The sequence below is a fragment of the Lepidochelys kempii genome, chromosome 8, assembly GCF_965140265.1.
Source record: "Lepidochelys kempii isolate rLepKem1 chromosome 8, rLepKem1.hap2, whole genome shotgun sequence".
Classification (NCBI taxonomy): Eukaryota; Metazoa; Chordata; order Testudines; family Cheloniidae; genus Lepidochelys; species Lepidochelys kempii.
The window spans coordinates 45857895-45874990 of NC_133263.1; the positions used below are offsets into that span (position 1 = coordinate 45857895).

General features: G+C 52.8%; 1 protein-coding gene across 2 annotated transcripts; it reads left to right on the forward strand.

The window, feature by feature from the left end:
* The first annotated feature begins 453 nt into the window (after positions 1-453).
* PIGC (phosphatidylinositol glycan anchor biosynthesis class C) lies at positions 454-5664 on the forward strand. 2 transcript variants are annotated; one of them, XM_073356320.1, is made up of 3 exons: positions 463-547; positions 2331-2521; positions 3970-5664. In XM_073356320.1, exon 3 carries the CDS (start codon positions 4198-4200, stop codon positions 5089-5091), a length of 894 nt encoding a protein of 297 aa, XP_073212421.1. In that variant the 5' UTR covers positions 463-547; positions 2331-2521; positions 3970-4197; the 3' UTR covers positions 5092-5664. The 2 variants fall into 2 exon arrangements, with proteins under 2 accessions (XP_073212420.1, XP_073212421.1); XM_073356319.1 differs by lacking the exon at positions 2331-2521 and having other exon boundaries at positions 454-547.
* Positions 5665-17096: the final 11432 nt, after the last annotated feature.

Sequence of the window (17096 nt, forward strand, 5' to 3'; positions counted from 1 at the left end):
TAGATAAGCTATTACCAGCAGGACAGTGGGGTGGGAGGAGGTATTGTTTCATATTCTCTGTGTGTATATAAAGTCTGCTGCAGTTTTTACGGTATGCATCCGATGAAGTGAGCTGTAGCTCACGAAAGCTCATGCTCAAATAAATTGGTTAGTCTCTAAGGTGCCCCAAGTCCTCCTTTTCGCGAATACAGACTAACACGGCTGCTACTCTGAAACCAATTATTACACACACACCCCTCGCAAAATAAGTGTCCTGATTTTTCACACTCTCTACCTGCCCCACCCTCCCCCATCTCCGGCCCTGGTCCAGCCCCACGCTCTAGCATCCCCGACAGCAAGGCGCTCCCCGTCGCCCCGCTCCCTGCCCGCGCAGGCTGGCGTGTCTCGCCGCAGAGCCGGCCCCGCGCGGGCCAGCAGGGGGCCGGCCGCGCGCGGGCCAGCAGGGGGCAGCCCCCGCGCGCTGACAGGCTCCGGCCCCGCCTACATGGCGGAGGGAGAGTCACGCGCCGCGCAGACGGGAAGCGGCTCCCCAGCGACCCAGGCCCAGGTACCGCACCCCGGTTCCCCCCCTGCCCGGGGCCCAGCCGCGCTGCCCGCTCGGGGATTGCAGCGGGGCTGCCCCGTGCCCGGGGGGCGCAGAGCGCGGGCCGCGGGGCGCTGCTGGCGGCAAAGCCCGCGGCTCAGGGAGCCCAGCACGGCCCCCTGCGGGGCCAGCTCCCGCTCGGCGGAGCCGGGGGGTGGGGGCGGCAGCAGACGGCGGGGCTCGCCGCGGGCTCGGCGTAAGCCGCGTCCGGCAACTGGAGGAAGGGAAGCGGCAGGGTCGGGTCCCGGCCCCGCCTGCTGCCCGAGCTCCGCTGGGGGCGCGCTGTGTCTCCGCCCCGCCTACAGCCCCCGCCCCGGGCACCCCCCGCCCCGCCTACAGCCCCCGCCCCGGGCACCCCCCGCCCCGCACGCTCTAACCAGTGTACAGCCCCGCCCGTACCCTTCCCCGATCTGTACGGCCCCCACCCCACCGATCCCTACAGCCCCGCCCGCACCCCTCCCCGATCTGTACGGCCCCCACCCCACCGATCCCTACAGCCCCGCCCGCACCCCTCCCCCATCTGTACAGCCCCCACCCCACCGATCCCTACAGCCTGCACCCCTCCCCGATCTGTACAGCCCCCACCCCACCGCACTGACCCCTACAGCCCCGCCCGCACCCCTCCCCGATCTGTACAGCCCCCACCCCACCGCACTGACCCCGACAGCACCCCGATCTGTACAGCCCCCACCCCACCGCACTGACCCCTACAGCCCCGCCCGCACCCCGATCTGTACAGCCCCCACCCCACCACACTGACCCCCTACAGCCCTGCCTGCACCCTGATCTGTACAGCCCCCACCCCACCGCACTGACCCCTACAGCCCTGCCTGCACCCCGATCTGTACAGCCCCCACCCCATCGCACTGACCCCTACAGCCCCGCCCACACCCCATCTGTACAGCCCCCACCCCATCGCACTGACCCCTACAGCCCTGCCTGCACCCTGATCTGTACAGCCCCCACCCCACCGCACCGACCCCTACAGCCCTGCCTGCACCCCGATCTGTACAGCCCCCACCCCACCGACCCCTACAGCCCTGCCTGCTCCCCGATCTGTACAGCCCCCACCCCACCGCACTGACCCCTACAGCCCCGCCCGCACCCCTCCCCGATCTGTACAGCCCCCACCCCACCGCACTGACCCCGACAGCCCCGCCTGCACCCCGATCTGTACAGCCCCCACCCCACCGCACTGACCCCTACAGCCCCGCCCGCACCCCGATCTGTACAGCCCCCACCCCACCGCACAGACCCCTACAGCCCCGCCCGCACCCCGATCTGTACAGCCCCCACCCCACCGCACAGACCCCTACAGCCCCGCCCGCACCCCGATCTGTACAGCCCCCACCCCACCGCACTGACCCCTACAGCCCCGCCCGCACCCCGATCTGTACAGCCCCCACCCCACCGCACTGACCCCGACAGCCCCGCCCGCACCCCGATCTGTACAGCCCCCACCGCACTGACCCCGACAGCCCCGCCCACACCCCTCCCCGATCTGTACAGCCCCCACCCACCGCACTGACCCCGACAGCCCCGCCCGCACCCCGATCTGTACAGCCCCCACCCACCGCACTGACCCCTACCTGAGATCCGGCTGGGAGTCCCTTGAGCTGTTTGTTCCTGGGCTGAGGCAGGGTGTTCTCAGCACAGGGCTCAGAATTTAACCCAGGCCACTTGCTCTGCCCAAGCACCGAGTTGGTAATCTTTGGGGCATGTTGCTTTCCTTGGGGCTTTCCTTTAGCGGGGAATGGGCTCAACGTCTGAGAGCTGTTCTCAATCCTGCAATGAGCTCCCTTCAGCTGGTCTCCATGGGGCACTGTGCTAGCACAGGGATCCATCCAAATGGCGCTCAGTGCAAACCTGGGGCCTGAGCGGGCAAACGGCAGAGATATAATGGTCCCTGCACCCAAGGCCTCGCTACACTCCTACAAGGTAACAGTGAGTCCTTGGAGTGTTTCATCCACCAGCCCTTTCCAAACCACTAACACGATCAGATTTCTATTTCGCTCTCAATCATGAGTTCCGTAGTATTTACAGTCAAGAAAAATTCCTCTTTGCCAGTAGTGTATAGATATTTTCACTCTCTTTTCAAAATGGAAAGAATCAGGTGAAATTTGGCCAAGAAAAGTTTTTCATTTAAAAAAAACCCAGGGATTTCCCCATTTCTATAAAGCCATTCCTGCAGCCTGGGGAACGCCCAACATTGCGGCGCTGTGCTAGGGCATGAGAACCTAAACCATTCATTTCTGCTGAAAGACGAGAAATCTGATGGGTGAAATCCTGGCTCCCTTGAAGTTAATGTTAAAACTCCCACTGCCGTCAGTACAGTCAGCTTTTCCTCAGTGTGTGTAAGAGAGTTGCTGTCCAGAGTTCACTTGGACTTAGGACATTGGGACAAAAAAGATACAGGAATAAGTCATCAGGGCCAATGTTCCCTCTAATTTTTTACGTCCATGTGTGGAATGAATTTTGTGATGTGCACCAATATGGAGGTGATATGTGGCGAGGGTGGGAGCGAGGGATTCAGAGTGTGGGAGGGGGCTCAGGGCTGGTGCGGAAGGGGTGAGGGCTCTGGGGTGGGGCCAGGAATGAGAGGTTTGGGGTGCAGATGGCGGCTTAGGGCTTGGGCAGAGGGTCTGGGTGGGGTGGGGAGTGAGGGCTCTGGGGTGCAGGCTGCCTTGGGGCTGCAGCGGGGAGAGAGGACTCTCCCCAGCCCTCTCTCACCACAGCAGCTCGGGGCACCTCTCCCCTGCTGCACGGCCATGCAGCTTAGAGGGAACTTAGATCAGGGTTTGAATTTTACCCTTTTTAGTAAAGGATTCCCATCTACTCTTTAGAGGGGCACAACAGACCCAGTCTTACTCCAGGCAGGGGCTGCTTGGCTCTTTTGCCTCTGCTAACTTCCTTCCCCACCATCTGTACTGCAGCAGTGCACGGCACAGACATGGGGCTCGGCTGCATGACAGTACTAGGAACCAGAGCTCTCCATGCAATTCTCTCTGCAGTCACTGCCCGGTAGCTAGCTTGGTATTTGGTTCTGCTCAGAGAGATTAAGGGACTTGCTCAAGGTTGCATGGGCTTGGGATGGAGCTGGGAACAGAACCCAGGAATGCTGACTCTTAGGTCTCTTTTCTGGTAACTACAGATAGAACAAGCACCCGAAGATGCTCATACGACAGAAGCCATCTGGCAAGTAGTATGTGAGAGAGTCTGAGGGTCTTGAATGTTGCTGCCCTAAGAGCAGCAATAGCTTATTCTGTGCAAGGTCTCCTGCTTTTCTCAGAGTTCCTGGGCCTTGCCTGGGGATCAGAGTTCAGTCATTGAATCTCTGGTCTGCATTGCCCAGCAGTTGAGTGATTCGTTGTGTGTTTGTTTTCTAGGAGCTGGCAGGGCTCTGCACAGAACAAAGAGGTCACTCTCAGCCCCAGCCTGATGCGTGGAGATCTGAGTGCTTTGTGACGAGCCCTTCTCGGAGGAGGGGACCTACAGAAACCTTCCACTTGTCCACTCCTGGAGAATGAGCCCTCCCCTGCGTGTGGCTCTCCCAAGTCTGTGTGAGGGGATTTCACTGCAAGAGGCTGCTGACGCAGCAGGGCTGTGCTGGGAGAATGGTCTGTGCCCAGGTGGAAGCGAGCCCTAGGAAGCATTGGCAGAAGGTGCTGTATGAAAGGCAGCCCTTCCCAGATAACTATGTGGACCACCGGTTCCTGGAAGAGCTGCGGAAGAACATCTATGCCCGCAAGTACCAGTATTGGGCAGTGGTGTTTGAGTCTGGGGTGGTGATCCAACAGCTGTGCAGCGTCTGCATCTTCGTCGTCATCTGGTGGTACATGGATGATGGGCTGCTGACCCCACAGTGGCTGTTCGGGGCTGGCCTGGCCTCTTCCCTGATTGGCTACATCCTGTTTGATGTCATAGACTTGGGGGTGGGGAGGAAGGAGAGCGGTCGGACCTGGTGGGCGGACCTGAAGAGCACCCTGGTGTTCATAGCTTTCACCTACGGCTTCTCCCCAGTGCTGAAGACCCTGACAGAGTCGATCAGCACAGACACCATCTACGCCATGTCGGTCCTCATGCTCCTGGGGCACCTGATCTTCTTTGACTATGGGGCCAATGCCGCCATCGTCTCCAGCACGCTGTCCCTCAACATGGCCATCTTCGCTTCTGTGTGCTTGGCCTCCCGGCTGCCCCGCTCCCTGCACACCTTCGCCATGGTCACCTTTGCCATCCAGATCTTTGCCCTGTGGCCCATGCTGCAGAAGAAGCTCAAAGCGCAGACACCCCGCTGCTATGTGGGGGTGACCCTGCTCTTCGCCCTGTCTGCACTGGCTGGGCTGTTGACCATCTCGGGCGTCGCTGCCCTTCTCTTTGCCCTTCTGTTGATCTCCATTTCATGCCTGTGTCCTTATTGCCTCATCCGGCTGCAGCTGCTCAAAGACAACATTCATGGGCCTTGGGATGAAGCTGAAATCAAGGACGACCTCTCCAGGTTCCTCATGTAGACTCATCCAGGACACACGGCAGGGGGCAGGACCCCACTGGTGCTATCGGAACAAAGACTTCTGCATTGGAGACGACCTCCTGCGTGACGGAATCTCAGAGAAGTTGGGGGGGAGGTTGCAGTGTTATAACAGAGCCTCTTCTCTCAGAGTGAGACAAACTGCTTGGTACCTACCGGGAACTTTTGTCTCCCCAGTGTCTACGTGTATCATTCTCGCTCATTAATACTAGCTGAGCTCCCACCGTGGAAGCGTGGCAAGAGCACAAGTAGACAGAGGACTGTAGGCAGATGCCACCATTTTATGCACCACATCACCTGCTCAGAGCAGGTCTCCATGACGTACATGGCACTTTATGTCAACTATAGGGCAAGAGCGTCTTCTCCCCACTAGCGCTGCTGTTGGCTCTGCTGCTTGGGAAGCTGAATTAAGGGTAGCAATAGTGGGGAATGTTTTAGCCAAAGTTTACTGGTGGAGATGAGGCCCACTGGACTTGCTGGGTATTTGGAGAGCAGCTTTCAAAATCTCTTTGGCAAGCTGGACTTTCTGGCTATTAAAAGCATCCAATCCCTCAAACCTCCCTGCCTTTGTCATTCTTCTGTGAAACAGTCCAGCGGGAGCAGCACGTGGGCGGGGGGGCGGCTGATGGGGCAGGCAGATCAGATCCAGGGGTTGTATTTTGTCAAAGGGCAGAGTTTTCATTTCTTAGTTCAGAGGTGCCACCGCAGGAGCAGGAGTGTGGGGCGGAGCAGGAGTGGGAATGCAGGATACCTGACTGTGCATTGGAAGGCCCTGTGTTTGCTCCCATTCCAGTGTTGCGTGGGATTTCTATGTGTCACTGTAACACAACCAGTGAGAAACTCAAGCAGAGCATCCTGGCTTTATCTCCATGCAGCTTGCAAAGCTGTCGGGTCCGCTGTGTGTCCGGAAACATCCCCAGGTTCTTATTGTGATGGCATCTTCCCTTCTCTGGCTGATGTACCGCTGGGTATTTCCGCTAACAGACAGGCACAAGCAGAGGAAGGGGATTCTTTGCCAAAGGCTTCCAGCAACACTCTGGCGAGCCAGCTCGGTCTGCTTGGCTGGAACACGAGATGATGGATGTGCCTGAATTTTCTGGCCTTATCGTGCTGCTCCCATTTGAGTCCAGTCCATTACCGACTGACTCAGCTGCAGCTGTGGCTAGTGCTGTCTCCTTCCCACGAGAGCAAGACAGTTCCGCTGTAGCAGCTCTGAGAGGCCGCTCCTTTCGCACCTCTGTGCTTTGCAGGACTGTTTGTTCCCAGTACGCTTCAGCAGGGATCGCTCGCTCTCTCTGTCAGATCCGAGAGCTGGATTCTCGGTCAGCACGGAAGGGTTTTGCGCGTTCATTCAGGGAGAGGCTTAGTTTAAATCATGGTCATGGGTGTGACTCGCCCGGCACCACAGATGGGTTTGTTTCGTGCTGCTCATCCATGCACTCTTGCTCTGAGTTGTGAGCTGCTCCGTCAGCAATCCCTGGCAGTGCTCCCTGCACTGGACAGGTTGGGGCTCAGCACTCGCCCTCTGGACCAGCTGTTCCCGCTAGCGCTCTGAATGCTGCTGGTTACTTCAGTGCTAGGACAGCGTGGCGGGGAGGGAAGGGCACGAAGAAGAGACTGACGAGTCAAACAGCAAGAGGGGATTGGTGAAACGGCTCAGCTGTACAGATAAACCCCAGCCTCACTCAGCGTGCAAGGTCGCCTCCTGTACCCATACAGCACCATGGAAACAATTATTACAATAGCGTCTAGGGGCCCATTGTGCCATTGTACATACATAGTGAGACAGTCGCTGCCTTAAAGAGCTCAGCGTAAATAGATTAGCCGGACAGAAGGGGATGATAATACATCCTGTTCTACATCTCCAGAACAGAGGCACAAGTGTCCTGCCCACGGGTCGCAGAGGGAAGAATTGAATCCAACGCTCCTGATCTCAGTCCGGTGCCTTACCCATGAAACCATCCATCCTCTCACCAAACAGCCAACTAGTTTTGGACCACTACCAACCAGCGGCCTGCCCTGGCATGGAGGGCAGCTGCCAGATGCACTCAGACCCAGAGGAGGTAGCTAACTTAGAGCCCAGCTCCATGGGCTGTTGTATGGGGAAGTGGCTGCACGGCCCCTGAGTTGGCCTAGGACTGGGGGAAGGAGTGAGCCAAGGATGAAGCCGAGGCTGTGTCTGCACTACGAGCTAAGGGTCTGATTGCCCCGCTCAAGTCTGCGTATCACACTCTTCGCTAACCTGAGTATAAAGAGCCGTGTAGTCACAGTACTAGCACAGGGGGCACTGTTTACACAAGCAGGGGACTCACACCCTAGTTCGCAGTGTAGACATAGCTACACTATGGAGGAGTAGCTGTCACACTGAGGAAGGGAGGGAATTCCACCTGGAAGGGGCAGGATGGGGGAAGGCATGAAGACAAGAGGAGCATTAGGAAGGGAGATGCGTACAATGATCACAGGGCGAGGAGGGAATAGCATGCAATTCTTCCTAAGCTCTCTGGCTCGTGGAAGCAGAATGGTGTAGAAAGGAGCCCATGCTACTACAATAGCAGCAGGACCAATGCACAGAGGAGCTATGAGATGAGAGGAGAGGGCTGTGCGAAGGAAAACAGCTCACCTCCATCATGTTACTGTCAGAAGAGCTAGGAGTGCAAAGAGCAAAGGTAACCCAATGTGCAGCCAGCAGATGGTGCTCCTCACAAACCGTTCTGGCCACATAAAGCAGCAGCCGCTGATACAGGCTGCTTTGATTAAATGCACTTCTGTCCCTAAATGCTAATTGCATCCATGTCCCCATTCCTCAGTGCCCTGGCTGTAAGAGCAGAAATAGCCGCTTCTGGGGAAGAACTAAGCCAGACATATTCTTAAGGAGCAAAAAACTCGTTTTCAGGCTAACATACCTGGCAAAGTACAACTGAGGAGAAAAGAAGCCACACTTCTGTGGCTACATTGTATTAGCTCCAGCCAGAGGGAATGGCTTAGTTGTGTAAGCCACAGATGTGCAACACCCAGACTCACTGGAACCACAGTGTGAAATCCCAACAGGGTTGACTCTGCAGGGTGTGGAGCCCTGCTGGTTTGGTGGAGTCTCTGTAACTTGAAGTCTTTCAGTCAAGATTTGAGGACTTCAGTGGGTCAGCCAGAGGTTATGGGCCTATTACAGGTGTGGGTGGGCGAGGTTCTTTGCTCTGTGGTGCACAGGAGGTCAGGCTAGATCAGGGGTTCTCAGACTTCATTGCGCCACGACCCCCTTCCGATAACAAACATTACTACAGGTTTCAGAGTAACAGCTGTGTTAGTCTGTATTCGCAAAAAGAAAAGGAGGACTTGTGGCACCTTAGAGACTAACCAATTTATTTGAGCATGAGCTTTCGTGAGCTACACTGTACTCACGAAAGCTCATGCTCAAATAAATTGGTTAGTCTCTAAGGTGCCACAAGTCCTCCTTTTCTTTTTGCAAACATTACTACATGACCCCAAGAGGGGGGATTGAACCCTGAGCCTATCCAAGCCTCGCTGCCTTGGGTGAGGGTGGGGGACAAAGCTGAACCCCAGGGCTGTAACCTGAGCCCTGCTACCTGGGGCTGTAGCCCTTGGGCTTTGACCCCGGGCAGTGGGGCTTAATCTTCATTTCGGCCCTGGTCCCCAGCAAGTCTAACACCAGCCCTGGTGACCCCATTAAAATGGGGTTGTGACCCACTTTGGGGTCCCAACCCAAGTTTGAAAATAGCTGGACTAGATCACAATGGTCCCATCCGGCCCTAAAGTCTGTGGGTCTGTCTATGCTGCAATGTAAGCCCAGGGCTAGTAGAACTTGAGTTAGCAGACCCTGGGTTTGTTAACCTAGGGCTCGAGCGTCTACACTGCATTATGCAGGCCTGAGTCCAAGCTCCCATATCCCAGACTTCCAAGCACCCTTCCAAAATATGGCCACCCTACCCCTTTGTTGGTGGTGCAGTGTGGGAAAACTTGACTGTCCACCAAACTTGACTGTACAGAGGACAAAGAAAGTCAGCTCATGGGCTTGTGGGATACTTTTGGCAGGCTGCCAGAGCTCAAATCCATTGTGGCTGTGTCTACATGGCAGAGCAATAGGGCTTGAACTCTGGGTCCTGGCTTGACTCTGGCTCAGATCCTCCACTCCTGGTGGGTCTTGGGACTTTGGGTCTGAACCCTGGGTTAGCATGATTTGCATGTGGATGGGGGTTAGGCTTGAGCCTGAGTTTGAACCCTGGGCTTACATTGCAGTGTAGACATACCGTCTGAGCCTTTGCCCTTCATTCTGCCAAGATAGATAAATGGGAGCTCCCTGCAGTTTGTGAGTGTAGGGAACTTCCAGAGAAGACCTGAGATTCTGAGTTTGCTTTGCTTGCATATTGAGGATCTGTTGGGCCAATCTCTAAGAGCGTTGGCTGGATTTGGCTCTGAGGTCTTTGCCCAAAGCTCTCGTTTCCCCCCGCAGATCCTCTACACGTTGTTTTGCACTGTTTAGCTGCCTCAGAGGTGATTGTGTGAATATGGGCTATAAAGTGCTTTGGGCTCTAAGAAGTTAACCAAAAGGGACAATGGCAACATTGACACTCCCATCAACTCTCCACCCCATATTAAAAATTAAAAACAACACCTGAAACAGAAACAAATCAACCAGCCCCACTCCCCCCCCCCAAATATTCCAAGCAGCATTTGTACTTCGAAAAGCAGTGCCAGAGACTCCAGGAAGTCCCCAATGGACTTGGCTATTGCTAGGGATTTTACATGGAAGGTGTTCAGGTATCTACAGTGGTGGGTGGCCCAGCCATAGAGGAGAATGGGGTTATGGGACAAATAAACTAAATCTCCCATGAGGCACTGTGACAGCATATCAAATGGAACTATTTTGATTTTTGACCAAAGTACTTGGTGTTTTTGATGAAAAAGAAATACCCATTTCCCACAGAAAGCAGATACTTCCTTAAAAAAATGTGTTTAGACAAAAACCTAATTTTCAGTCCATGGTTTCTACAGAAATTTTTTGACCCATTCTACTTTATAATCTTTTTAAATTATAGTTTTAAACTAACACTTAGTCATATTTTAAACCCTTCTGGTTTCTCATCCTGTGCTGTTAGACACATTTTAAGGCACGTAGTTTTACTGGACACACCAAAAATAGCCCAAATAATGTTTAAAAATACAATTTCAAATAGTTTTTCTATGACCTGTAGCGATTCCATGATGGTGCAGGGAGGTATGAAGAGTCACTCAGCACTCGCATGGGCGATCAGTAGGACTTGTGCTGTCAAACCTTGACATCACCCCCAAACTATCTTAGATACCCTCCCCCCCGCCCACGCGCACACAATTGCTTCCCTTCTCTCACACGGTAGTTGGCAAATTGTTGCAAGCCGGGATGTTTTATGATGTTTTCGACAAGTCAATTGGTCAGCTAGACACACAAGAGAGGCTGCGGGGAAGAGCGTGATGGCGTTCCCAGCTCTCTCCTGCATTCTCACCTCACGCAGATAGCTTGTGACCTCTTCAGAAAGGCATGAGACACAGCAGGGAGAAGTTTATTACTGCATCATAAGACACCAATAACTATACCCAGATCAGGTCAAGCCAGGGTCCTAGGACTATTGGAATGGTACTGAATGGCAGGCAACACTGCCACAGCCAGTTTTAGGGCCCAGAGAGGTGGAATCACACCCGGCATCTAGGTTTCCCCAGCCCAACCCCTTAGCTCCGCAACACACACCTCAGCGGCACTAACACAAAGGCAGGTGTCAGGCTGCGAGCGAGTTGCGTTACCCCAGCTTGGGACTGCCCACGCTAACTGCTATCAGGGAGGCTGAAGTTCTGGTGGATCAGGGCTCAGCTCAGACAACTCCTGGCTGTATCAGTGTGCCACAGTTCATTAGTGTGCTGAGCCCCATGGACAGACGGTGCTCTGGGTGTGGCTCATATCATTACCTTCCTCGACAGAGAAGCCAACACCTCCAGCGCACCCCTTAAAGCACCCAAAGAGCAGACCGTTTTACTGAGCGTCCGGCCATCTCTCTCCTTGTGCGCTGTAGCAATAGGGACTGCTGCAATGGAAACAGGGTCTTTGTGTGCAAGCTGTGTGAACCTCACCTGGTCCTACACCACGTTTGTGACACCACAGAAGGGAAGGAATTATCTGACCAAATGGGCGCCGAGGAGCCCGGCTGCCAACAGGAGTTTTGCTACTTATTCCAAGGACAGCATGCCCATTCTTCATAAGTTTAGGTGAGGAATAAGCAGCAGGCGCATACGACTGAACTAAGGTCCTGATCCAAAACGCATGGCCGCAACAGGAGTCTTTCCATTGATTTCAGTGGGCGTTGGATCAGGCCCTAAGATACCACAGTTGAAAATCTCCCTAGTCTGAGTGAAGTGCTGATAGGCTCTGAAGTGTGACTAAAAGTGGCATGGTGGAATGCCACTGCCTCAGGGACATCAGATCAAATGTGATCAGTTGATAAATGAGAAGATGTTTGTTCCCCTTCCCCCATCCTGCCTAGCTGCCAGCGCTGCAGCTGCAGTCAGATCAGCAAGTCTTTCTGGGGGCTTTCTGGCTTGCACACCCGGCTACTAATAAAGCCCTGCAGTTAGGGAACGCTGGATTCTGGATTGTGCACAAGATACAGCAGTCTATAGCAGTTCATACAAAATACAATATAATGTTTCTCTTAATTTTTCATCTGTGATTAGGTCAACCCAGCAGAGCTAGAAGGGCGTCCTTTCCATACACGTATTGGCTAAGCAGATAACATCAGGCAGGAGGAATGTGCTGGGAATCTCTATGAGAGGAGACAAAAACATCTGTGGGTTGTGACCTGATTCAGATGGCGTTTAGCAAAATCTCTCAGAGCGCATGCCTGCTTTCAAATGAGATGGGAACATGGTGGCTTGGGGGCAATGATATTTTATTCCCAGAAAAGATTTATTTGAAGGGTAGGATGACAGAAGATCACAGGGATGGAGAATCCCTATGGTACAGGATTGTAAATCTGTGCTTTTATTAGTCTATCAAGTGTGGAGATTCTTAAAACGACAAACAATACAAATTGAAGAATAAGGCCCAAATCCCCAAAAGCTGTTAGGCACCAAACTCCCATTGATTTCAATGGGACTTAGGCACCTATAGACCTTTGTGGATCTGGCCCTACTGGTCATCTCAGTGCATGGGGGTTAGCATGTTCTGTCTCTTCTAGGAAACAAGTAACTGATTGCTGCATTCCCAGCACCTCAGGTGCTCTGGGTGATATCATGTATCCTGCCAAGGTTGAAATGTCATGGTGAAGGCAATATCTCACTTGTGAGTATTTAATGAAAGAGGGACAGCCAAAGTTTAAAAACACACATTCCAAGCTCACGATGAGCGGCACACTTGCCAGACCTACATAATTAGTGACCAGGATGATATTTTACAGTTGTAGTTCTCACTAGTTCCCTATAAGCAGATTTCCAAAAGATCTGTTGTGGAATTGTCAACTCCTCGCTCCACAGAGATGGCCTATCATGCTTTGGGTTAATGACATCATATAACCCTGCCATTCAGCACCGAAGCCTGGAGTCTGCCCAGGGAGAAAAGGTAAGGCAAGTCAGACACAGATTCCCCTGATTTCTAGCAGTTGCTGAAGTGAACCAAATGGTGGATGCCCCTCGCTTGTAGGCCCATTCCCTACTGTGCTCGAAGCCATGCTAACTGTCCCCAGGTTTGCTTGTTGTTAGCAGCACTCTTGCACACTTCCCTGACAAGTACAAACAAGCTAGAACTGTATTAGAAACAGATGCCAAAAACGCTCTGTGGAGGTACATTTCTGGTACGGTTTCAACTGTAGCATGACCCAGGCTGTAATCCACACACCCAACATCAGGGACAGTGGTGGAAGTTCCCCCCATTCTTTTCCTGTGCAGAGCATCCAAACCCAGGAATCTTGCATGCTGGGGTTTTCAGGCTGGGGAAAGGGGAGGACTGTGTACCAGGGTGCCAGAACAGGGGGGAAGAGCGCCCTCCCACTTTTGGGGGGACGAGGCAGCACAGGAGTGGGGCCTTGGAGGAAGAGGTGGTGTTGGGGAGGGGTTTTGGGGGAAGAGGCAATACAAGGGCAGGTTCTGGGGAGAAGAGGTGGTGCAGGGGTGAGACCTCAGGGAGCAGTGTGGGGGCTGGGCCACACCTCTGGCCCTGTCACTTTTAGTGCACTTCCATCGCTCCTGCTATGTACTCTGGCCCAAATCCATTACAGCGGACGTTAGACACCACCATATCTTTGAGGATCTGGTCCCCTATGACTAGAGCACTTGGGGCCAGAGTTACCCACTTATGGCCAGTTACTTGTGTGACAGGAAGTACCAGGAACGGGAGGGGGTGATCCAGCTAAGTCAGTCATGCTATTAGTACACAGACCAGCAGGTCCAGTTCAAAACAGCAGGTTCCCCCCTTTCTCTGTGCAGGGAATGGATGCTCTAAACTTTCAGCAAGCGTAGAGCAGCATGGCCTAAGTAGGGAGACAAGTCCACAGCCTTGAAAAGCCTGGCTCTGGAGTGACTGGTCAGTTATTAGTGTGTGCGCCTCTCCCTACATTTTCTGCTAATTGGAAATGAGTGATAAGATTAGTGCTCAGTGCAAGTGTGACAGACTCCAGGGTCTCGTCTATTCTGAGGTAAAAGTTGATTGGACTGCCTTGAAGTTGTACCAGATATACAAGAGTTTGCACAATGGCGCCTAGATGCTGCAATGATGAGCGCATAATAAATGGTTAGGCAGGCAGAACAGTTCTCCTAGGCACTTTACTGGGGCCATCAGTTCGTTGCAGTGACTGGGATGAAGTCTTTAGCTCATGTAAATCAACTGAACTAGTGCAGTCTATTAAGATTTGTCCTGAGTATAGCTGAAAAGCCAGGAGCAGTAAGCCAAGTCGGGCAGTCCCTCTAATTCAGTTGCAATGCTGGCTCATGTTTGGAATTTTCCCAAAAGCCTGGGATCCTAGCAACACTGTTGGACCCTCTGAGTTAGGAAAAGCTTGATTCACAAACGGACTGGTGTGATCACAGGTAGAAAGTATTTGAGGATGGATATGTCAAAACAGTGCTGTCAAAAACAGCATTGGTAAATGAACCCACAATGCTGTTGCTAGGACATGCGAGGCAAGACGCAAAGGCACTTCCCCGACAAGCATATGCATACCCAAAGGACAATGGGAAATGACTGAAGAGTATATGGGGCAATGAGCAGGAGAAAGGTTTCCTACCTTCATTGGTGTTTTCTGCATCTCTTGAGTTTATAGTTAACGCTTTTTGGACTGTTGGATGCACAGGCCTACCTCTGGAGATTCTAGCTGCTTTCTACAATGAGGTTTCCCAGTAGCACCCTCTCACCAGATTAATGGCGTATCCATAAATAATTGGGTTTTTCCCACTCAGATGTGTGTGATATTTTGGCACACATTGTTACATACCAGAAGAAAATCATGGCTCACGAGTGGCTGAAAACAGTCATGTGATGTGTTAGTAAGTTTCAATTGTTGACCTCCTTGGACATCAACAATCCTGAGATCCAGAACACTGTTAACCAATTGGATTTCATATGCAAATATGTGCCTCCGGATTGGCTCAGCTGTCGATAAACAGTTTTCCTTCAGTTCGTACTATAGACACAAATGTGACTCATAATTGGCTCATTGGAATGCCATATTGGTGTTTTCACTGCTTTTAATTTCCCCTCCCCTTTGAATGATAGATTAAAGAATGTGTTACATTTAAATACATGTCCAAAAATATATATGTTCAAATATGTTTGAGTGGCGATGCCCAACATACAGTATGTAACAATCCATACTATTAACTTCAGGTTTTGCTCAACAGTAAAAATGATTGTCCTTTGAGGATATGTTGACATTACTGAACTACATGCTAATTGGGTGGAGTTCTCTGCCCTGTGTGATGCAAGAGGTCAGAGTAGGTAATCAAAATGCATCTTCTGGCCTGAAAAATCTATGGGAGAACTGATGCACGGCCAGCTTACATGACTTGCTCGAGGCCATCCCACGAGTCAGTAGCAAAACTGGGCTAGAACCCAGGAATCCTGACACCAACTCCCATGTCCTGGCTGATGGTCAATATCTTCTTCCTTCTTTCCAGTTCATTGAAATGGGTGAGCTCTTAAGAACAGAAGCCACGGTAGATCAAACCGGAAGTCCATCAAGTCCATCGTGTGTCTCCAACAGTAGCTAGTACCAGACACGTCAGAAGCAGGGATAACACCCACCTAACAATCTGTTATCATAAGGCTCCCATGGAATAGGTTCTTCCCATACACCAGGCAGGCAGTGGTTGGCTTATGGCTGGAAGCATGAACATTAACAGCCTTCATACGTTTTGTTGCTAGATAGCATAACAGCTTCTGCTGCTGTTCTTATTTGTCCAAAGGCTCGTCACGTCTAGCAAAGCTAGTGCCCCGCTGCACCCAATGTCTATTTTATTGGCTTCTGGACCCGAGGGTGTACTGACTGATGCAGAGGGGAGACAGATGACAGGTGGGGCTAGTTGCAAGGACAAGGAAGGGGGAGGGGGGCAGCAGCTACATTTGTGCGGGCGTGGACCTGATGTGGGTAGGATCTCCAGAGACAGCCCCCCAGTCAATGAATTGCAGCATCTGTGGGGGGAAGCAGGGAGAGGAGCCCAGAGGAAGCCCCCAGGTGAGCGGGGGGGAAACCACAGCAACCATCTTTTCCTCATTGCTGCTTTGTTTGCTCATCCCAGATCACTCCGGCTGGTGGAACGGGGTTTTCCCAGGGCAGAGCTGATCTGGTCAGGGTAGGGCCTGGAAGACAAGCAGCCTTCATAAGGCTTGGCCTTCTCGTATTTGCACTTTCAATGGGCTGTGAAGGACTGAGGAGCAAGCAGCAGCACAACCTTCTGCCTCTTGGTGAGATCCCCCATGACTCTAGGCTCAGTAGCCTGTTAGAGCCAGCCCTGTAAATGCCTATGCCTTTCTTGAATCCCACTGAGCAATCTGATGCAGTATCTTCTGGCAGTTCCCTCTCCTCACCCTACTGTGATTACTACCCTTTGGATATTAGAGCTCACTGGGAACTGCCTGGCCAGGAGGGTAACGAGTTGTGTCACTCTCTCCTTTTGGGAGCCTGAAGAGAGGAGCGCTGTTCCTGGATGCTGGGGGAACATTCCCCTTTCACTACACTTTTCAGCTCTAGCAATATCTTGGTCAATATGAATGTGATACAGGTCAAGCAGGAATGACACTTACCTGGGGGCTCTTTTCTCTCATATGAGTTGCTGCGTTTGTTTCCTTCACTCTTACCAGGAGATGAGCACTTCCCCTTTGGTCCTTATTTGCTCCCTTTCCCACTACCAAAAGGGCAGGTTTGTTTAAGGAGAAGCAACAACCTACACCCATTCAGAGGCAATTGTCTCCAACCCCACTCTACAGCTCATCAAGAGCCATCTGGAGTTAACTGATGCAGGGGTGGATAATTAGCAGTTCTGAGGAAGTAAGAGCCCTACAGAGCTGAGTCAGGCATGGCACAGGTCTGGGAAAGCCTCCATGGTGTAAGGGCCAATCTACACTAGGAAGTTAAGCCCAACAATAGTTGTGAGCTTTGGTCCCCGCAAACTGGTGCTTCAGACAACTAGTGCAGGCAGGACAAAGCTGTATTCAGTGCCATTACCAGCATTCTTCTTGAGTACCCTTTCTGCCACAATGCCAAGAGTGGGTTTGGCTTGTTCACACAAGCAGTTACAGCTGGTTCCCGCCCTAATTCTGGGGTGATAAGCATTACCTACGTGTGAGGTTTTCAGCAGATGATGCCCAGTGTTACTGACACTGCTACAACTCCGCTGGAGGAAGCCGTGGTATAGATGAGGGTCCCTCAGTGACCAGTGTCTAACAGCCTATCATCTGGAGACCCAGAGCAGGCCTGAATGTCAGTGTGAGACACTGGGGGTGGATTAGGGCTTTTGCTT

Coding starts and splice junctions, on each gene's coding strand:
- PIGC (XM_073356319.1), top strand. CDS start 4,198: ATGGTCTGTGCCCAGGTGGAAGCGAGCCCTAGGAAGCATTGGCAGAAG.